This window comes from Ranitomeya imitator, chromosome 3, assembly GCF_032444005.1.
Source record: "Ranitomeya imitator isolate aRanImi1 chromosome 3, aRanImi1.pri, whole genome shotgun sequence".
NCBI lineage: Eukaryota > Metazoa > Chordata > Amphibia > Anura > Dendrobatidae > Ranitomeya > Ranitomeya imitator.
The window spans coordinates 118,613,226-118,636,198 of record NC_091284.1 but is presented as its reverse complement, the minus strand read 5'-3'; the positions used below and the strand labels follow the sequence as shown (position 1 = coordinate 118,636,198).

General features: G+C 47.3%; 1 protein-coding gene across 3 annotated transcripts in view; it reads left to right on the top strand.

Moving 5' to 3' along the window:
* The first annotated feature begins 10,385 nt into the window (after nucleotides 1-10,385).
* Nucleotides 10,386-22,973, top strand: part of RILP (Rab interacting lysosomal protein) — a 67,269-nt gene continuing 54,681 nt past the window's right edge. Inside the window, exon 1 of one of the 3 annotated variants that reach the window (XR_011319787.1) lies at nucleotides 10,386-10,737. Coding sequence is in view for 2 of the 3 variants with exons in the window: in XM_069761343.1 (XP_069617444.1) it covers nucleotides 10,462-10,737 (276 nt within the window). In the remaining variant the exon portion in view is untranslated. The remainder of the gene's footprint in view (nucleotides 10,738-22,973) is intronic. The other 2 variants (XM_069761343.1, XM_069761344.1) reach the window with 2 other exon arrangements.

Here is a 22,973-nt window from a genome sequence, read left to right as displayed (position 1 = left end):
TGAGCACCCCTGTAGCATGTGAGGATATCTCAGCTGCCATCAATTGAAAAGGTTTAGTGTAGTCTGGGAGTCCCAAAGCCGGAGCTGATACCAGTGCTGTTTTCAAAGAGGAAAATGACTGTTTAGCCTCTTCACTGAGTGAATATGGTGTGTTGGCAATACAGTCATATAAAGGCTGCATGAGTTGACTTGCATGTATGATCCACTGTCTACAGTGTGAAACAATACCTAGGAAAGCACGCAGCTGTTTGTGATTCCTGGGTTCAAGCATGTTACGTATGACTTCTGTACGTTGAGGTGTGAGGTGTCTGATGCCCTGTGATATGCAGTGACCTAAAAACACGACTGTTTGTTGACAAGCCTGGAGTTTCTGTCTATTTACTTTACAGCCTTCTTGCGCTAGGAAAATTAAGAAATTAACAGTTGAGGTAACTGCCGTCTGTTCATCAGGGCAACAAATAAGTAAGTCATCTACATACTGTAGAATGACTACTCTTGGTTCTGGGATGAAATTTTTTAGCACGGTCTGCATTGCTTCAGAGTACAAAGTTGGTGAGTGTACCATACCTTGTGGCAATCTTGTCCATGCTAATTGTTTACCCTTGAATGTAAAGGCAAACAAATGCCAACAGTTCTTATGTAGTGGCACAGAAAAAAATGCGTTTGATAAGTCAATTACCGTAAAATATGCAGCAGTGCTGGGAATTTGAGACAGTAAGGTATGAGGATTCGGTACCACAGGGGTGACCGGTGCCAAAACCTTATTGATTTCCCGTAAGTCGTGCACCATGCGATATTTCACCATAGTTTCTTTGGAGGACACTTTCTTTTTAACAGGATATAAGGGTGTATTGGCGGGTGACCTGATTTCTACCAAAACACCTTGTAACACATAATCCTGAATTTGTTGAGAAATCGCCTGTTCTTGCTGGGCGCTGATGGGGTATTGCCTAAGCTGAGGTAATATGGTTCCCGGGGCAGTTTCTAACAGTATAGGAGCTACTGATAAAAATCCTACATCAGTGTCTCCTTTTGCCCATAGGCTGTCAGGAACCCGAGACAAGTCAATTTTTGCTTGTTGAGTGTAAATTTCGGGAAAATCCTCCATTGCCTGTATTCTAACATATGGTTCCAGAGTTTCTGCATCTTCAGGGATGGTCAGCATAACTGTGCCATCTTCTCTAAAATGGATGTTTGCATGCATTTTACTTAAGACATCAGTACCCAACAAGCAGGTAGGTGCACCTTTAGCAAATAAAAATTTGGATACAAAAGTTTTAGGGCCAAAGCTCACATTTAAAGGTTTTGTAAAGAGCAACGCCTGAATTTTACCATCATACCCTTCTGCATATGTAACCTTTGAGGATATATTGTCAGGATATGGTAAAAAGTCCTGATTTAAAATGGAGGATGTTGCTCCCGTATCTATCAGAAAAGGTACATTTTTACCCTCAACTTCAACTTGTATTATTGGTCTTCTAGAAGGAAGAGAGACCTGCATAACTTTCAGTCATTCTGAGCTGTCTGTTTGATCAGGCACTGGGTTATTTATCCTATTTTTGGGTACAAAGGTTCCTGAATCTATATCTGCTTTTCTCTTCCTACATTCCCTTTGGAAATGTCCTGGCTTCTTACAGTAATGACAAGTAAACTTTTGATTAGCAGAGCCAGTATTAGCCTGTGCAATTCTTACTGGCTTAGAATTTTCTCTTAAGTCCATTTCTATCCCTACAGCTTTCTGTCTAGCCAGGTGTGGGTCTTCCAAGGTTCTCCAATCAGGGGTTGCGGCCTTAAGCTTTTCCTTCACTTTTGGAGACAATCCATCTATAAAGGTTTTTGTAACTAACCTCATCATTCCTGGAGCGGTTAGATCCATGCCTTCAACTCTGAAATTATTTTCTACACTTAGATAATATTCGTCTACTGATTGTCCAGATTTCTGAGCCACCACTCCCGTTGTTCCTCTCTGCCTCTGTCTCTCCCTGATGAAAACCATTAAGTGATCTACAAATTGTGTACCTGATTCTATCGTTTGTAAGGCACCATCTCCTGCTTGGGGCCTATGTACCTGTAGATTCGCTAATAGCTCCTGGAAGAGTCCAGGAGTCATTTTCATTCTACATAATTCAGATAATGATATCTAGTTCCCATTACTCCGTCAGCACCAGGTTCCCTAAAGGGTCTTGGTACTACCCTAACAGGGGCAAGTACAGCGCCATGTCTAGGTGTACCACAGGCTAGGCAATCATTTCTCCAGTCTGGATTTTGTTGTCCACAGTGCGGACATACCCATCCTCCTGGTCCGGCTAAACTTTGAGGTGGTGTTTGGAGAAAAGATGGGGCATGTGGGTTAAGGTATGGGGGTGGGGTATTTTTAGATTCCACATTTTGTTTTTCTCCACAGCCTGTGGGTCTAATACACCACTTTTTACTCTGTTGATTATATGTCCATCCCTCATTTTCTGCTACCCTAGAGACATCAATCAATGCTTGGATCTGATCTATCCATTTCTTGTCTCTGATTATGCCTTTTTTCCTTTCCTGAATTCCTTCCCATAGTTTTCTACAAAAAGCTTCTGCCCTAGTAACTCCAAACTTACTAAAAATCTTTTTCAGCCCCTTAGTGGCATCTTCACCACTTCTCTCCTTTATGATAGTATAGATATCTAATTCTTCTGGTTCCGACTTTGTTTGCTTATTCCCCATTTTCTTATCCTGAGCTTTCTTGCCCTAGGTGGCGTTTGGGTATGAGAATACCTCGTTACCTTCTTCCTAAGGAGCTAGGATGTCTTTTTCTTGCCCTAGGTGGCGTTTGGGTATGAGAATACCTCGTTACCTTCTTCCTAAGGAGCTAGGATGTTTAAACTGTGTTGATGTAAGAAAATCCTGATTCCTACACCTATAGCAAACAACACAAATGCAACCAGACAGAAAAAGAAAAAGAACATACAACGTATCTTGTCCCAGGCTAATTTATCTGTCCTGGGCTTATACTACCGTATCACATACAACGTATTCTTGTCCCAGGCTAATTTATCTGTCCTGGGCTCATACTATCATACACTTATCCGTCACCAGGTTTTTGTCAAAGACAGGATCAGAGATTGAACATAGGCGCGGAGGTCTCCCCGAAAGGACGCAACCACGTTGCCCAGTGGGACAGTCACTTCTTCTGTTTCAACCCCCTGGGCGGCTTATAGGGCTATTCCCAAATTCCACACACCTTCTATTCACATTCACTCTCATTCAATGCCGTACTCCGTGAGGTGATCAATTCCTAAATAGTTCAAGAACCCGAGCTATAGGTATCCTCCTCTACTAGAACTACCCGCTAAAGAACACGACACAGAAAATCTTACGGACAGTGCAGGGCAGATATAAGAGATCTAACAGTGTCTCTTACCTGGCCAGGTTTTTGTTCATCTGCCGTCCATTATCCCAGATTCTCTTTTCGTTCGTATTCTGCCAGTGTTCTTGAAGGAATACACAGACCTCGGGTCCCTGTTCGGGCGCCAGGAAATGTCGGGATCACACTCAGTCGGAGCAGCCTTTGGAAGTGGGGATCACCAGAAATAATACACAAGACACGTCTTGTATAGTGTATCACTGGGAAGTCTCTGAAGCACGCCTGCCTTCAAGGTGCTATCCCTTCTTTATATAGTTGTTTCAGTAGGTTTAGTGGTTATACAAGGTTTGCATGTTTAAACAAAGAGACAAAACAGGAAAGAAAGAAAAGAAAAGAAAACAGTTTCGTGGGCGGCAGTTTCACAACAAACAGTACAAAGGCAATTCCACAGACAGGAAAAACAGGATTTCATACTATAGCTAAAATGTCCTTGAATGGACAGGTCAATATTTATCACAAATTCTTTTTTTTGTTCATTGAGGTAATCTTTCTTGTTCTGCTCTTCACAAGGGGGCTGTGGGAACATCAGGCTGTATAGGGGCTGTGGGAACATCAGACTGTATATGGAGCTGTGAGAACATCAGACTGTATAGGGGGCTGTGGGAACATCAGACTGTATAGGGGGCTGTGGGAACATCAGACTGTATATGGGGCTGTGGGAACATCAGACTATAAGTGGATGTGGGAACATCAGACTGTATATGGGGCTGCGGGAACATCAGACTGTATAGGGGCTGTGAGAACATCAGACTGTATAGGGGGCTGTGGGAACATCAGACTGTTTAGGGGCTGTGAGAACATCAGACTGTATAGGGGCTGTGGGAACATCAGATTGTATAGGGGCTGCGGGAACATCAGACTGTATAGGGGGCTGTGGGAACATCAGACTGTATAGGGGGCTGTGGGAACATCAGACTGTATAGGGGGCTGTGGGAACATCAGACTGTATATGGGGCTGTGGGAACATCAGACTATAAGTGGATGTGGGAACATCAGACTGTATATGGGGCTGCGGGAACATCAGACTGTATATGGGGCTGTGGGAACATCAGACTGTATAGGGGGCTGTGGGAACATCAGACTGTATAGGGGGCTGTGGGAACATCAGACTGTATAGGGGGCTGTGGGTACATCAGACTGTATATGGGGCTGTGGGAACATCAGACTGTATAGGGAGCTGTGGGAACATCAGACTGTATAGAGGGCTGTGGGAACATCAGACTGTATAGGGGGCTGTGGGAACATCAGACTGTATAGGGGGCTGTGGGAACATCAGACTGTATAGGGGCTGCGGGAACATCAGACTGTATAGGGGGCTGTGGGAACATCAGACTGTATATGGGGCTGCGGGAACATCAGACTATAAGTGGATGTGGGAACATCAGACTGTATATGGGGCTGCGGGAACATCAAACTGTATAGGGGGCTGCGGGAGCATCAGACTGTATAGGGGGCTGTGGGAACATCAGACTGTATATGGGGCTGTGGGAACATCAGACTATAAGTGGATGTGGGAACATCAGACTGTATATGGGGCTGCGGGAACATCAGACTGTATATGGGGCTGTGGGAACATCAGACTGTATAGGGGGCTGTGGGAACATCAGACTGTATAGGGGGCTGTGGGTACATCAGACTGTATATGGGGCTGTGGGAACATCAGACTGTATAGGGGCTGTGGGAACATCAGACTGTATAGGGGGCTGTGGGAACATCAGACTGTATAGGGGGCTGTGGGAACATCAGACTGTATATGGGGCTGTGGGAACATCAGACTATAAGTGGATGTGGGAACATCAGACTATAAGTGGATGTGGGAACATCAGACTGTATATGGGGCTGTGGGAACATCAGACTGTATAGGGGCTGCGGGAACATTAGACTGTATATGGGGCTGTGGGAACATCAGACTGTATAGGGGGCTGTGGGAACATCAGACTGTATAGGGGGCTGTGGGAACATCAGACTGTATAGGGGCTGTGGGAACATCAGACTGTATATGGGGCTGTGGGAACATCAGGCTGTATAGGGGGCTGTGGGAACATCAGGCTGTATAGGGGGCTGTGGGAACATCAGACTATAAGTGGATGTGGGAACATCAGACTGTATATGGGGCTGTGGGAACATCAGACTGTATATGGGGCTGTGGGAACATCAGGCTGTATAGGGGGCTGTGGGAACATCAGACTGTATATGGGGCTGTGGGAACATCAGACTATAAGTGGATGTGGGAACATCAGACTGTATATGGGGCTGTGGGAACATCAGACTGTATATGGGGCTGTGGGAACATCAGGCTGTATAGGGGGCTGTGGGAACATCAGGCTGTATAGGGGGCTGTGGGAACATCAGACTATAAGTGGACGTGGGAACATCAGACTGTATATGGGGCTGTGGGAACATCAGACTGTATATGGGGCTGTGGGAACATCAGGCTGTATATGGGGCTGTGGGAACATCAGACTATAAGTGGATGTGGGAACATCAGACTGTATATGGGGCTGTGGGAACATCAGGCTGTATAGGGGGCTGTGGGAACATCAGGCTGTATAGGGGCTGTGGGAACATCAGACTGTATAGGGGCTGTGGGAACATCAGACTGTATAGGGGGCTGTGGGAACATCAGACTGTATATGGGGCTGTGGGAACATCAGACTGTATATGGGGCTGTGGGAACATCAGGCTGTATAGGGGGCTGTGGGAACATCAGGCTGTATAGGGGCTGTGGGAACATCAGACTGTATAGGGGCTGTGGGAACATCAGACTGTATATGGGGCTGTGGGAACATCAGACTGTATAGGGGCTGTGGGAACATCAGACTGTATAGGGGCTGTGGGAACATCAGGCTGTATTGGGGGCTGTGGGAACATCAGGCTGTATAGGGGCTGTGGGAACATCAGACTGTATAGGGGGCTGTGGGAACATCAGGCTGTATAGGGGCTGTGGGAACATCAGGCTGTATAGGGGGCTGTGGGAACATCAGGCTGTATAGGGGCTGTGGGAACATCAGACTGTATAGGGGCTGTGGGAACATCAGACTGTATATGGGGCTGTGGGAACATCAGACTGTATAGGGGCTGTGGGAACATCAGACTGTATAGGGGCTGTGGGAACATCAGGCTGTATAGGGGGCTGTGGGAACATCAGGCTGTATAGGGGCTGTGGGAACATCAGACTGTATAGGGGGCTGTGGGAACATCAGGCTGTATAGGGGCTGTGGGAACATCAGACTGTATATGGAGCTGTGAGAACATCAGACTGTATATGGGACTGTGGGAACATCAGACTGTATTTGGAGCTGTGAGAACATCAGACTGTATATGGGGCTGTGGGAACATCAGACTATAAGTGGATGTGGGAACATCAGACTGTATATGGGGCTGTGGGAACATCAGGCTGTATAGGGGGCTGTGGGAACATCAGGCTGTATAGGGGCTGTGGGAACATCAGACTGTATAGGGGCTGTGGGAACATCAGACTGTATAGGGGGCTGTGGGAACATCAGACTGTATATGGGGCTGTGGGAAAATCAGACTGTATATGGGGCTGTGGGAACATCAGGCTGTATAGGGGGCTGTGGGAACATCAGGCTGTATAGGGGCTGTGGGAACATCAGACTGTATAGGGGCTGTGGGAACATCAGACTGTATATGGGGCTGTGGGAACATCAGACTGTATAGGGGCTGTGGGAACATCAGACTGTATAGGGGCTGTGGGAACATCAGGCTGTATAGGGGGCTGTGGGAACATCAGGCTGTATAGGGGCTGTGGGAACATCAGACTGTATAGGGGGCTGTGGGAACATCAGGCTGTATAGGGGCTGTGGGAACATCAGACTGTATATGGAGCTGTGAGAACATCAGACTGTATATGGGACTGTGGGAACATCAGACTGTATTTGGAGCTGTGAGAACATCAGACTGTATATGGGGCTGTGGGAACATCAGACTGTATATGGGGCTGTGGGAACATCAGGCTGTATAGGGGGCTGTGGGAACATCAGGCTGTATAGGGGCTGTGGGAACATCAGACTGTATAGGGGCTGTGGGAACATCAGACTGTATATGGGGCTGTGGGAACATCAGACTGTATAGGGGCTGTGGGAACATCAGACTGTATAGGGGCTGTGGGAACATCAGGCTGTATAGGGGGCTGTGGGAACATCAGGCTGTATAGGGGCTGTGGGAACATCAGGCTGTATAGGGGGCTGTGGGAACATCAGACTGTATATAGGGCTGTGGGAACATCAGACTGTATATGGAGCTGTGGGAACATCAGACTGTATATGGGGCTGTGGGAACATCAGACTGTATATGGGGCTGTGGGAACATCAGACTGTATAGGGGGCTGTGGGAACATCAGACTGTATAGGGGGCTGTGGGAACATCAGGCTGTATAGGGGGCTGTGGGAACATCAGACTGTATATGGAGCTGTGGGAACATCAGACTGTATAGGGGGCTGTGGGAACATCAGACTGTATAGGGGGCTGTGGGAACATCAGACTGTATATGGGGCTGTGGGAACATCAGACTATAAGTGGATGTGGGAACATCAGACTGTATATGGGGCTGCGGGAACATCAGACTGTATATGGAGCTGTGGGAACATCAGACTGTATATGGAGCTGTGGGAACATCAGGCTGTATAGGGGGCTGTGGGAACATCAGACTGTATATAGGGCTGTGGGAACATCAGACTGTATATGGGGCTGCGGGAACATCAGACTGTATATGGAGCTGTGGGAACATCAGACTGTATATGGAGCTGTGGGAACATCAGGCTGTATAGGGGGCTGTGGGAACATCAGACTGTATATAGGGCTGTGGGAACATCAGACTGTATATAGGGCTGTGGGAACATCAGACTGTATATAGGGCTGTGGGAACATCAGACTGTATAGGGGGCTGTGGGAACATCAGGCTGTATAGGGGCTGTGGGAACATCAGACTGTATAGGGGGCTGTGGGAACATCAGGCTGTATAGGGGCTGTGGGAACATCAGACTGTATATGGAGCTGTGAGAACATCAGACTGTATAGGGGGCTGTGGGAACATCAGACTGTATAGGGGGCTGTGGGAACATCAGACTGTATATGGGGCTGTGGGAACATCAGACTATAAGTGGATGTGGGAACATCAGACTGTATATGGGGCTGCGGGAACATCAGACTGTATATGGAGCTGTGGGAACATCAGACTATAAGTGGATGTGGGAACATCAGACTGTATATGGAGCTGTGGGAACATCAGACTGTATATAGGGCTGTGGGAACATCAGACTGTATATGGGGCTGCGGGAACATCAGACTGTATATGGAGCTGTGGGAACATCAGACTGTATATGGAGCTGTGGGAACATCAGGCTGTATAGGGGGCTGTGGGAACATCAGACTGTATATAGGGCTGTGGGAACATCAGACTGTATATAGGGCTGTGGGAACATCAGACTGTATAGGGGGCTGTGGGAACATCAGGCTGTATAGGGGATGTGGGAACATCAGACTGTATAGGGGGCTGTGGGAACATCAGGCTGTATAGGGGCTGTGGGAACATCAGACTGTATATGGAGCTGTGAGAACATCAGACTGTATAGGGGGCTGTGGGAACATCAGACTGTATAGGGGGCTGTGGGAACATCAGACTGTATATGGAGCTGTGAGAACATCAGACTGTATAGGGGGCTGTGGGAACATCAGACTGTATATGGAGCTGTGGGAACATCAGACTGTATATGGAGCTGTGGGAACATCAGGCTGTATAGGGGGCTGTGGGAACATCAGACTGTATATAGGGCTGTGGGAACATCAGACTGTATATGGAGCTGTGGGAACATCAGACTGTATATGGGGCTGTGGGAACATCAGACTGTATATGGGGCTGTGGGAACATCAGACTGTATAGGGGGCTGTGGGAACATCAGACTGTATAGGGGGCTGTGGGAACATCAGGCTGTATAGGGGGCTGTGGGAACATCAGACTGTATATGGAGCTGTGGGAACATCAGACTGTATAGGGGGCTGCGGGAACATCAGACTATAAGTGGATGTGGGAACATCAGACTGTATAGGGGCTGCGGGAACATCAGACTGTATAGGGGGCTGTGGGAACATCAGACTGTATATGGGGCTGCGGGAACATCAGACTATAAGTGGATGTGGGAACATCAGACTGTATAGGGGCTGCGGGAACATCAGACTGTATAGGGGGCTGTGGGAACATCAGACTGTATAGGGGGCTGTGGGAACATCAGACTGTATAGGGGCTGCGGGAACATCAGACTGTATAGGGGCTGTGGGAACATCAGACTGTATAGGGGCTGTGGGAACATCAAACTGTATAGGGGGCTGCGGGAGCATCAGACTATTTAGCGGCCATGGTGGGCATATACTATTCTAACAGCCACAACAAACGTGGAAAAACCCTGATACCTGCATTTTTTTGGTGGATTTCCAGCATTTTTTCACCACCCATTACATTTAATGGGTGTAAAAAACAGTGAAAGAAGTGACAATGTCTAAATAGCAAGCAAAGCATAAAATACTGATGACAAAAAAAACAGGTGTGTGCATGAGATTTCTGAAATCTCATCGACTTTGCTGGTATTGTAAACGCAACTGGACATTTGCATGAAAACATATAAACCCGCTAAAAACCGCCTGGTGTGAACACAGCCTGAGACGTCTGCATAGAGCAGATTTGCCATTTCTTTATACATTCACTCATTTATCTGAATCATTTAAAGCACTGTAGTGTATTCCGGGCCTAGCAGTGAGTGTAGCGGCCCGGATAGCGGTATCCCGGCACCAATACACGAGGGTGGCCAGAGTGACCTCTGACCTGCAGCCGCACTGAGGGCACCGGCGCGACAAGGCGAAGGTCATCCGGTGCGGTGGGCGGGGCAACACATTGCTCAGTCAGTGGGCGGCATGTTTGTGGGCGGGGCAATACATGGCCAGTGAGTGGGCGGCTGCTGTTTGTGGGCGGGGCTACTATTCGCCTTGTTGCTGCTCTTGACAGCTGTGGCGGCAGATTGCAGTCAGAACGCGGCGGCGGGATGGAGGCTCCGGAGCGAGTGTGGCTGCGGGCCCCGGGGCTCCTGTCCCTGGAGGATGTGTACAGCATGGCGAAGAGCCTGGGCTCCGAGCTGCAGAAGCTGACCGAGCAGTACGGCCCGGAGTCGGTGTCCGGGGTGGTCCCGCAGGTGGTGCGCGTTCTGGAGCTGCTGGAGGGCTTCGCTGCCACCGGGAGAGAGCGGGGACCCCCGGAGCATGAGCTGCTGATCCGGGCGGTGCAGAGCATACATATGGGCAGAGACGAGCGCCCCGCACCGGTAAGGCTGGTGTAGTTATAGCGTTATGTAACGTGTGGAACTACAAGTGCCAGCAGCTAGCTGTGTGTTGTCCTGTGGGAGTTGTTGTTCTCAGCTATCTTCTTAAGGTCCACGTTCAGGATTGCTTCAGGATTTGGTCAGGATTTTATGCAGGTAAAATCTGCACCTGAGGTCACTGGCAGGTCACCTGCGCTGTCCTTGAGTTATTTGAGCATTGTAAGGGTATGTGTCCACGTTCAGGATGGCCGGCGGTATCGCCGGAGCGGCTTAGCCGCTCTGCGGTAAGCCCCGCCCCCTTTCTGGGACGCGATGATGCTGGATGTGTTCACAGCACACATCCGGCATCATCGCTCCCCACCATAGGGCCCTGTGCTATATCTTGCGGCGACGCAGCGTCGCCGCAAGATATACAGACATGCTGCGATCTGAAAAGACGCGCAGCATGTCTGGAGTCGCAGGGCCGCCGCGTGCGTGTTACCACGCATAGTGGAGACGGGATTTCATTAAATCCCCCTCCACTATGCTGTAACATCTGGACGCTGCGTGTCTGACGCTGCGGCTCTTTGCAGGGTCAGACACGCAGCGTTTCCTGCACGTGGACACATACCCTAACATGCTGTGTTCTTAAAAGACGCGCCGCATGTGCGTTTTCGCGGGTCTGCCGCATGCGTCTTTTAATGCAGGGGTCCCCAACTCCAGTCCTCAAGGCCCACCAACATGTCCTGTTTTCAGGATTTCCTTAGTCTTGCCCAGGTAATAATTGCATCACCTGTGCAATGCAAAGGAAATCCTGAAAACATGACCTGTTGGTGGGCCTTGAGGACTGGAGTTGGGGACCCCTGTTTTAATGCATAGTGGAGACGGGATTTCATGAAATCCCCTCCACTATGCTGTAACATCTGGACGCTGCGTTTTTGCTGTTGCGGCTCATCGCAGTGTCAAACACGCAGCGTTTCCTGAACGTGGAAACACACCCTTGGGCTACAATCACACCATGAGCTTTTATCGCGTTTTTGACGCTGTGTATTTTTGCTGCGTTTTACATATCGCGCACAGTGGACGGGATTGATAATCTGCTGCTCGCTCTGCTTCTTAGGCTACTTTCACACTGGCATTTTTTTTAATACGTCGCAATGCGTCGTTTAGGGGAAAAAACGCATCCTGCAAAGTTGTTTGCAGGATGCGTTTTTGCCCCATAGTTACATTACCGATGCATTGCGACATATTACCACACGTCGCAACCGTCTTGCGACGGTTGCGCCGTGTTGTGGCGGACCGCCAGGAGCAAAAAACGTTAAATGTAACGTTTTTTTGCAGCCGACGGACCGCTTGTTCCGACCGTGCACGCGTGGTCGGAACTCCGCCCCCACCTCCCCGCACCTCACAATGGGGCAGCGGATGCGCCGGAGAAATGCATCCGCTGCACCCGTTGTGCGGCACGACAAACGCTAGCGTCGGAATCTCGGCCCAACGCAATGCGACGGGCCAAATCCGACGCTAGTGTGAAAGTAGCCTTAACTACGCTGTGCTGCCATTTTCCGATCCGCAGCACGTTAATTTCTCTTGTTTTCTGTGCAGATTTCCCCATGCACTTGGATTAGATTTGGAAAATCCGCAGGTAAAAATCACACACATTGTTAGTGCGTTTACGAGGCCTAAACACATGTAATCTGCATCTAAGACCGTATGACGGGGCGAGGCTCAGCGATAGAACGTCGGATGGCTCAGCCCAGTGTTCCTCTATGAGGCAGCTCAGAGCTGAGGTTTTCTTATGCCGATTCAGCATCAGAGAACAATGGCAGCGATTTTCAGCGACACTCTGCTCACAGGCACTCATACAAGTCTATGGGCGCTAGTGACACATCAGACTGCGCTCAGATGTCACCCGAGTGCAGGCCGATATACGCTGTGTCAGGCCATGGAGGAGAAAGAGGAATTGCTTTCTCTGTCTCCTCCTCAGCTGTGCTCCGATCCTGTCATGTGAGGGGCTCGGAGCACTGACACCTGGAGCCCAGGGTCATTACCACATCGCATCCCACAAGGTACACTGGGGTGATTCCAGCATTAGAATGTTTCAAAAACAAAGCAGCTTTATTTAAAGCATGATACACCAAACAAAGACAAAAAAACACACAATAAAACGCAGGTAAACTAAGAAATTCTACAGCGTCAGAAACTCAACAAACACTGATCGTGGAAACGTAGCTGTCTCCTACAGGACCACCGCTGAGCTATCAAATCAGGACCCCTTAGGAAATGAAACGAGTCACATTCACGTTCTGCAGCTGCACCTTTCCAGTGATAGCAGTGCAATGTGGGTCACATGACATTGTTGTCATGTGATCCCTGCAACCAATCAGCAGCTGCTGCTCCTCAGTATTCCAGTACCGTGGACGTCCACTGAGGGAATAATAATGGCTGCAGCCAGTCAGGAGACACAAGACACGGCAGTGTCACATGAGCGATGGGAGAACCGTCACCGATGTGGCTGGGACAGCGCCGCTGCGTGCGGTTACTATAAGCTCTTCTTATGTTACTCAGGAAACTCCTGTTCAAGGTGTGGGAAACCTCTCATCAGCTCCCACCCCAATATTACACCAGTGGCACCAATAGATCGGACCACAGCAACTAAAGGCTTCGTATTATTTCTCAGAACAAGATTTAGAGGCCATGTATCGGATTAAATGGTCCCCCCCAATTGTTAGCAGGGCACATATTGGCATTGGATCTGACTTCTGCGATGTTCAGGTGACAGATCCGCTGCGTTTTCCAGTGACTGCGTCGTACTGGATCCTCGCGCTGCAGAAAGAACCTGCAGAGTAATTACCACAGTGCAGTGGATCTGCCACTCGGAGCATCGGCCGATACTGTGCAGAGGGTGACGTTGGCGATCGACACTCATTATTTGCACATAGTATCCTGAGCGCTAACTGCACTATTATGTGTGTTTTGCCGCTGCAAAAATCCTATAGCAAATATGTTGTGCGTGAAGTTACGTGAGCAAAAACCCGCTGCGTATTACAGCACCAGTGCCGGGGACAGGATTTTGTGATCTCTCATCCACACACTGCAGAGAAAGTCTGCTCCTAATATTGAGCCGCGCTGTGGATTTGACATCCGCAGTGTCGATTTCTGTATCACATTTCAGCCTTATCAATAGAAAAGAGTGAAATCTGTGGCGTTTGCACAGTAAGTCGGACCACGTGCTATGGTGTTCCGTGTGGATGAGCTGTTTGTGCTGGGGAGAAGCTGCTGTCAGGGATGTCGGTAAGCGGTTCATACGCTCTCCCTATTAAATGCACATAGATATTGAAAGTGACCCAGCGGGCATACCGGGCATATAACTTTACTGGTGCAACTGGTTAGTTGCAACCCATTGAATCAACATATGTCCAATAGTAATAGTTGGAAACCATGTAGATTATATTATTAGCTTCTGGTCACATCTACGTTTATTAGAGAATCACTCTTGGCAACCATTGTATCCCCCTAATCCTTTGTAAGTTTGTATGGCAGGTAGTGTATGTGCATTAATATATTCACTGATCGCAGTCATCCCTGGTTTCCAGCGAGGCGCCTCTCCTCTGCTCTGTCATGTGACTTCAAGTCAGACTAGCTGGACGACACAGGAGTTTATGTGGACCAGAAGTAGTTTTTGTAATGTAAGTGCATGGAGGTTTGTTCTGAGGCTGTATAGGCTTATGCTGAAGGATGTAGCACAATGGTAACTGCCCCTGGGTGAGCTGGCACAGCCGTGATCCAGAAGAGGACCAGAGAAGTGCTAGAAACTAGGGAAGACTGCGACCTGTAAGTATTTTAATGCACCTACACAACATCACATACACACTTAGAAAACCTTTGGGGGTACCGTTTTTGTTGGGAGTACTTCTTAAAGCCTATTGTGTTTTTTTTGTTTTGTTTTTTCTCTGTCATAGTAGTACGTATAATAATGTTAATGGATGATGTCATATGAGTAGTGCACCATTGATCAAAGAATTTCCCCAGGGAAAATTATCACATTTCTAAAGCTGGCCATACATATTACATCACTGACTGCTATTCCTCCTTACTGCCCCCTGACTCGGCCATGGGTTCCTGTGTTCTCTGAGACAGTCACTGCAAGAATCATCAAACTGAATTCCAGTTGCCGATTGTAATATCTTGTGACATAATCTGTCAGGGGACAGTCGGAAGGCCCCCATGCAATTTTGGCGGCTCTCCGCAAAAATACTTTTAAGTCCTGATGGTCTTGGAATGTTTAGATGAACAAGTTGTCCATGCAGCAGATTTCTGTTGTCTTTCCCAATTTCAGCTTTGTATTCTTCAGCTTTGTACATTTTTCTAACCTCTTGAAGCAGTCTGCAAATAGTTCTTCATAAAACACTCAGATACACTTAAACAATCTTGTTTCACGTGCATTTTTTTATCAGTCGATATTTACTGTGGGAATTACAAAGGTGGGGGGGGCGGACAAAAGGGGAATATCATGTCCCCTCTGCCCAGGGGCGCAGCCTGTGGGCTGATACATTAGGGACATGCACCTCACATGGAACCTATTATACATACATATAACTGCACAACATATTCTGGGTGCTGAGTAGTTCCGTAACACGTAACACCATCTTTATCGACTGTGGGCATGCGCCGGAGCCACTGTGGGTCACGGGCTCTGTGACGTCGCTCATCACTGCGCAAGCGTGGGAGCTGCTCAACACTGCGAAAGTGTGGGATTTTAGAACCGATTCTGGTGACGTTGGTTCACCCCGGAACATCAGTAAGAGTGCATGAGCGTTGACAATATGATGAGGCCATGGCTGAAAGAAAATGAAGCGCCACCCTATGACTGGCAGAGATGAAACTGTATAACTATACAAAGTGATTTTTGGAGATGATTACAGCGCCGTTTTGATTGAAAACCACGTGTTGGTGATGCATATCGCATGGCTAACGGCACACTGGGGACAGTTTAGTTGCTACAAGTGACATGACAGGTTCCCTTTACTGGCAATGCCATAGGCACGCTTTACTCTGCTGAGGAACCACATTCCTATATTTGAGTAAATAATAAACCAGTAGAAGTGTCACACCAGTGGGGGGAGGCCACAGACAAAAATAGGGTTTGTGACCGAAAGTAAAAAGAAGTGAACATCGTACTCAAGCCAAAACAAAAAAATTGAGCTTCACTTGAGTTGGTACACAATAAGCTCCTAAGTGCATGTTCACATTTGCTATAACACCTACAAGAGAAAAAATAGGCAAAATCCCTGCTGTAACTAAGTAAATAAAAAGCAAAAAGTGCATCTAAATAAGAGTTTTTAGTAATAGTGTTTTTGATCAAAAACACAAGACGTCTGGTTCAGCACCATTATGCCATTAGCCCATATAATAATATTCTTTATTTTTATATAGCGCTAACATATTCTGCAGTGCTTCACAGGTTGCACACATTATCATCACTGTCCCCGATGGAGCTCACAATCTAAATTCCCTATCAGTATGTCTTTGGAATGTGGGAGGAAACTGGAGTAAATCCACGCAAACACGGAGAGAACCTACAAACTCTTTGCAGATGTTGTCCTGGGTGGGATTTGAACCCAGGACTCCAGCGCTGCAAGGCTGCAGTGCTAACCACTGAGCCACCGTGCCGCCAATATATTTGTCAGCACAATCTCCTATAACTAATACTAAGAAAAAGAAACACCTTTCTATATTTCATGATTGTTTCCAAGTGAAGGATGCTGCCAGGGGCATTGCATGCAGGAATGTACCGTACACGGGATCTGCTCCGACACGATGGAGAACAGCTGGGAAATGAGACTGCACGCCACCTTTATTTTCCTCCAATCTGTGTGCAACATCTTCATTGTTAAGCATTGCATTCAGTTCATCAGACGGTATTGTTTTCCACACTGTAGTGTACAGATGTTCTGCTCCGGTGCTACTCTGTCTGCAATATTACACAAATAGTATAATGGTATTGTTGGAAGCTCTCCTTTTATGCGAGCAGGTGAATTGATAGTAACATTTAGGGCTCATGCAGACAAGTGTGTGTGTGTGTGTGTGCATATACAGTACAGACCAAAAGTTTGCACACCTTTTCATTTAAAGATTTTTCTGTATTTTCATGACTATGAAAATTGTACATTCACACTGAAGGCATCAAAACTATGAATTAACACATGTGGAATTATATACGTACTTAACAAAAAAGTGTGAAACAGCTGAAAATATGTCTTATAGTCTAGGTTCTTCAAAGTAGCCACCTTTTGCTTTGATGACTGCTTTGCACACTCTTGGCATTCTCTTGATGAGCTTCAAGAGGTAGTCACCGGGAATGGTCTTCTTCAAGATTGTTGGGAGTTCCCAGAGATGCTTGGCACTTGTTGGCTCTTTTGCCTTCACTCTGCGGTCCAGCTCACCCCAAACCATCTCGATTGGGTTCAGGTCTGGTGACTGTGGAGACCGGGTCATCTGTTGTAGCACCCCATCACTCTCCTTCTTGGTCAAATAGCCCTTACACAGCCTGGAGGTGTGTTTGGGGTCATTGTCCTGTTGAAAAATAAATGATGGTCCAACTAAATGGAAACCAGATGGAATAGCATGCCCCTGCAAGATGCTGTGGTAGCCATGCTGGTTCAGTATGCCTTCAATTTTGAATAAATCCCCAACATTGTCACCAGCAAAGCACCCCGACACCATCACACCACCTCCCACATGCTTCACGGTGGGAACCAGGCATGTAGAGTCCATCCGTTCACCTTTTCTGCGTCGCACAAAGACGCGGTGGTTGGAACCAAAGATCTCAAATTTGGACTCATCAAACCAAAGCACAGATTTCCACTGGTCTAATGTCCATTCCTTGTGTTCTTTAGCCCAAACAAGTCTCTTCTGCTTGTTGCCTTTCCTTAGCAGTGGTTTCCTAGCAGCTATTTTACCATGAAGGCCTGCTGTACAAAGTCTCCTCTTAACAGTTGTTGTAGAGATGTGTCTGCTGCTAGAACTCTGTGTGGCATTGACCTGGTATCTAATCTGAGCTGCTGTTAACCTGCTATTTCTGAGGCTGGTGACTCGGATAAACTTATCCTCAGATGCAGAGGTGACTCTTGGTCTTCCTTTCCTGGGGCGGTCCTCATGTGAGCCAGTTTCTTTGTAGCGCTAGATGGTTTTTGCAACTGCACTTGGGGACACTTTAAAAGTTTTCCCAATTTTTCGGACTTACTGACCTTCATTTCTTAAAGTAATGATGGCCACTCGTTTTTCTTTACTTGGCTGCTTTTTTCTTGCCATAATACAAATTCAGTCTATTCAGTAGGACTATCAGCTGTGTATCCACCAGACTTCTGCACAACACAACTGATGGTCCCAACCCCATTTATAAGGCAAGAAATCCCACTTATTAAACCTGACAGGGCACACCTGGGAAGTGAAAACCATTCCCGGTGACTATCTCTTGAAGCTCATCAAGAGAATGCCAAGAGTGTGCAAAGCAGTCATCAAAGCAAAAGGTGGCTACTTTGAAGAACCTAGAATATAAGACATATTTCTCTATCCCCATGATGGCACCACGGAGAGAGGGGTCCGCCCCCAGGGACAGGAAACCTACAGGTGAAAAAGGGCGTACCTCTCTCCCACATCAGTTGGTTTCCTGTCCCTGACTGGGAACCTACAGCACGTACCTGAAGGATACTCCGTGGGATTCCAGGGGCTGGTCCAGTCGGTTCCTGACAGGGGGCGCCCTGTCACGGCTAGGATCGAGCAGGTTTTCTCTCCCCCCTTTTTCCATTCCCTGAAGCACCACCGCTGGGGTTGGCGGGCCTTATGGGTGAGTGTGAAGGGGGAGACAGTGAAGAGGATCAAGCCTGCCTTCCCCACGATACAAAAAAAAAAAAAGGGGGGAGGAAGGAGGCAGGTGGCGGCGGTCACCGATATAGCCTCCGTACCGCTGCATAACGGTACATGGAGGTAGCAGCGGCTACCATCCCATGAGGTCCCAGGTGCAGAAGCCGGTATCTGGAGCGCACATGGGACCGCTGCAACGCCGGGAGTTGGATTTGGTCATGGCTTCACTGTCGAGTCTAGGTTGGCTGCTAAACATACCCAAATACAGAATAGTGCCAACCCAGGTACAGGAGTACTTAGGGATAGTCCTAGACTCGATCACGCAGAAGTGCTACCTTCCTCAGGGTAAGATTAAAAAATTACACAGGCAGTGTTACAGTTGACGGTATCCCCAGTCACTACTCTGAGAAAAGCAATGTCCCTGCTGGGCTCTATGACTGCCTGTATCCCGGCCGTGCAGTGGGCACAATGTCATACCCGGGACCTACAATGGGAGACTTTAGATTCAAGCATATCTCTGCGCGGAAATTTAGACGGGCAATTAAGTATCTCATCAAACACGATACACTCCCTAGTATGGTGGGCAGACCCAGTGAATTTAACCAAGGGGGTTCCTTGGGCAGTACCGATGGAAAAAATCCTAACGACGGATGCAAGCCCCTGGGGGTGGGGAGCACACATAGACAATCAAGTGGCACAGGGGAATTGGAGCAAAAGTCAAGAGCTAGCCTCTTCCAATATGAAAGAACTGTTAGCCGTAAAATTGGCCCTAACACACTTTCTAAAACTCCTTCACTCCCATCACGTAAAAATCTTTTCGGACAACCAGGTAGTGGTAGCTTATCTAAACCACCAAGGGGGCACCAGGTGTCGAGCATTAATGGAGGTAACCCAATCCATCTTCCACATAGCAGAACACAATCTGAAGTCCTTAACAGCTCTCCACTTAAAAGGCTCAGAAAACCAAACTGCAGACTTCTTGAGCAGGACATGCTTAAAACAGGGGGAGTGGGAGCTAAATCAATCTGTATTCAGCCAGATCGTAAAACTTTGGGGTCTGCCAGAAATAGACCTATTCGCGAACAGTCAAAACCAGAAAGTAAAAACATTCTGCTCAATCGATCCCTGGGGAGGCCCAGCAGCTCTAGACACCTTTACAATTCCCTGGAACTATCGCCTCGCCTACGCGTTCCCTCCGATATCCTTCATCCCCTTAGTGCTGAGGAAAATTCGGGAGGAAGGAGCAACAGTGATAGTAATAGCTCCATTCTGGCCCCGCAGAATATGGTTTTCTTGGCTAAGAAAAATGTCCATATCAAGCCCTTGGGTTCTACCAGACACTCCGAAACTTTTATCCCAGGGTCCGGTGTTTCACCCCAGTGTAAAAAACCTACATATGACAGCCTGGCTTTTGAAAGGAAGCTTCTAAGCGATAAAGGTTTCTCCCCCAATCTAGTATCCACTCTATTACAGAGTAGAAAACTTGTAACCACCAAAATATATGGGAAGGTGTGGAAAAAATTTGTCGGTATCCGGCGCAGACCCATCCGGGGAAATCCCAATATAAAAAATTCTTGAGTTTCTGCAGAAGGGATTGGAAAAAGGTCTAGCTACAAGTACTTTAAAGGTTCAGGTAGCAGCCCTGGGAGCTTTGTATAACCATGATCTAGCCAGGAATCGATGGATCATGAGGTTCATTAGAGCCTCAAGTAGGTCCAGGCCCATTTCTCTCCATAATACTCCTCCATGGGATCTAAACCTTGTTCTAAATGCCCTAACCAAACCTCCCTTCGAGCCCTTGGCAGAAGCTCCTTTAAAGATCTTATCACTGAAAACCACACTCCTAGTGGCCCTAACCTCGGCCCGTCGCGTTAGCGATATACAAGCATTATCTGCATTCCCACCCTTTATTCAAATACTTGAAAACAGAGTCATTCTTAAAACTGACCCGGCTTACCTCCCTAAGATCGCGTCACAATTTCATAGAACGCAAGATATCTCTTTGCCCTTCTTTTGTCCCAGCCCCAAAAATGAGGGGGGAAAAAACTTTGCATACCCTAGACGTAAAAAGGTGTCTGGTCCAATATCTATCAGCCACTAGGGAGTGCAGGTAGGATAGGTAGGGCTCTGTTTGTCTGCTTCCAGTTCCACGGAAGGGACAAAAAGCATCGAAAGCCACGTTGGCGAGATGGATAAGAGACGCCATCGCCCTATCCTACTCATCCTGTGGGACAGCCATCCCGGAGAATATAAAAGCTCATTCAACCAGAGCAGTGGCATGATCCTGGACGGAGAGAGCTGGCGCTTCAATGCAACAGATATGTAGAGCTGCCACTTGGTCTTCCCAGTCTACATTTTTCAAACATTACCGTTTAGACTTGACCTCCTCTGATCTCACCTTTGGGCGAAGGGTTCTAGAGGCAGTGGTCCCTCCCTAAGAGTTCTATCTATGCAAATCTCTCCGTGGTGCCATCATGGGGATAGAGAAAATTGTAGTTACTTACCGATAACGGTATGTGCACATTATAATGTATTAGTGTTTAGCTTTAGTCACGGTGCCTCTGTTAAAGGGAACCTGTCACCTGAATTTGGCGGGACTGGTTTTGGGTCATATGGGCGGAGTTTTCGGGTGTTTGATTCACCCTTTCTTTACCCGCCGGCTGCATGCTGGCTGCAATATTGGATTGAAGTTCATTCTCTGTCCTCCATAGTACATGCCTGCACAAGGCAAGATTGCTTTGCGCAGGCGTGTACTATGGAGGACAGAGAATGAACTTCAATCCAATATTGCAGCCAGCATGCAGCCAGCGGGTAAAGAAAGGGTGAATCAAACACCCGAAAACTCCGCCCATATGACCCAAAACCAGTCCCGCCAAATTCAGGTGACAGAGTCCCTTTAAGTTAAATTGGTTAAGTTTAATTTGTGCAAATATTGAGTTGCAGCTGAAGTTCTGTATAAGGCTCTGTAATCCAACTGATGTGGGAGAGAGGTACGCCCTTTTTCACCTGTAAGTTTCCTGTCCCTGGGTGCGGACCCCTCTCTCCGTGGTGCCATCATGGGATCAGAGAAATACAGTTATCGGTAAGTAACTAGAATTTTTCAGTTGTTTCACACTTTTTTGTTAAGTATATAATTCCACATGTGTTAATTCCTAGTTTTGATGCCTTCAGTGTGAATTTACACTTTTCATAGTCATGAAAATACAGAAAAATCTTTAAATGAGGTGTGTCCAAACTTTTGGTCTGTACTGTATATTTCATATTCTGTCCGATTTTTGATCGGATACCCAATGGATAGTGCATTGATCCATGCTATTCAATAGTGCTGTTCAGATGAATGATTTTTTTTTTTTTTTCTCTCCGACTGTCCTTGAGAACAAAAATCGCAACTTGCATGACTTTCTTCCACATTTCGTATGAGGCTCACCCATTTAAATCTTTGGAGAAAAAAAACAAACATGGACCATCCGAGTGGCATCCGATTTTTACAAATAGTTTCCTAGCTTTATAATAGAAATGTATTTGATTACCGTATGTACAATGTAATTGTATGAAAACAGATTGCATGCAGACATCACATGAACTTACTTGCACCTTCCCATGGCTGTGGTTAGGAGATGATCTTCTGCTACCCAGGCATTCAAACACTGGAGGTGCTGCGAGCGTGTCTGTGTACATGTATATACAATGTTCTGCGTAAATGAGAAGTAAGATTTTAATCAATATCTCGCGGAACACATAAAACATTTCCAAAATTTTGACACGAATGAGTTTGAGTTTTTCCAAAATCTAACATGAAAGTAAGGTTAATAATACTTTAATTTCAAAATCTTCGGTTTTAACCCTTTTCTGCCCTCGAACGGGATAGTACGTCAGATAGCGAGGTCAGATCCCCCGCTTTGATGCGGGCTCCGGCGGTGAGCCCACATCAAAGCCGGGACATGTCAGCTGTTTTGAACAGCTGATGGGTGCCCGCAATAGCGGCGAGTGGAATCGAGAATCCCCCGCCGCTGTTAACTAGTTAAATGCCTCTGTCAAATGCTGACAGCGGCGTTTAACTAGCGCTTCAGGCCGGAAATGCGTGCATCGCTGACCCCTGTCGTCGGCGTAACAACCAGAGGTCTTCTTGAGACCTCTATGGTTGTTGATGCCGGATTGCTGTGAGCGCCACCCTGTGGACGGCGCTCATAGCAATGCAACAGTTCTACATAGGAGCGATCTGAGGACGGGAGACAGCGTGACACACTGCGTACTCCCATTTGGTTATGTTGTTGCTTTTCTCTACCTGTAAATTATAATATACTGTGCTGATTACTATACACATACTTATGAGAACTCTCTGAATGTTTCTAAATGCTTTTTGGTACTATATGATGCGTTTGTTGTATAACATCAGA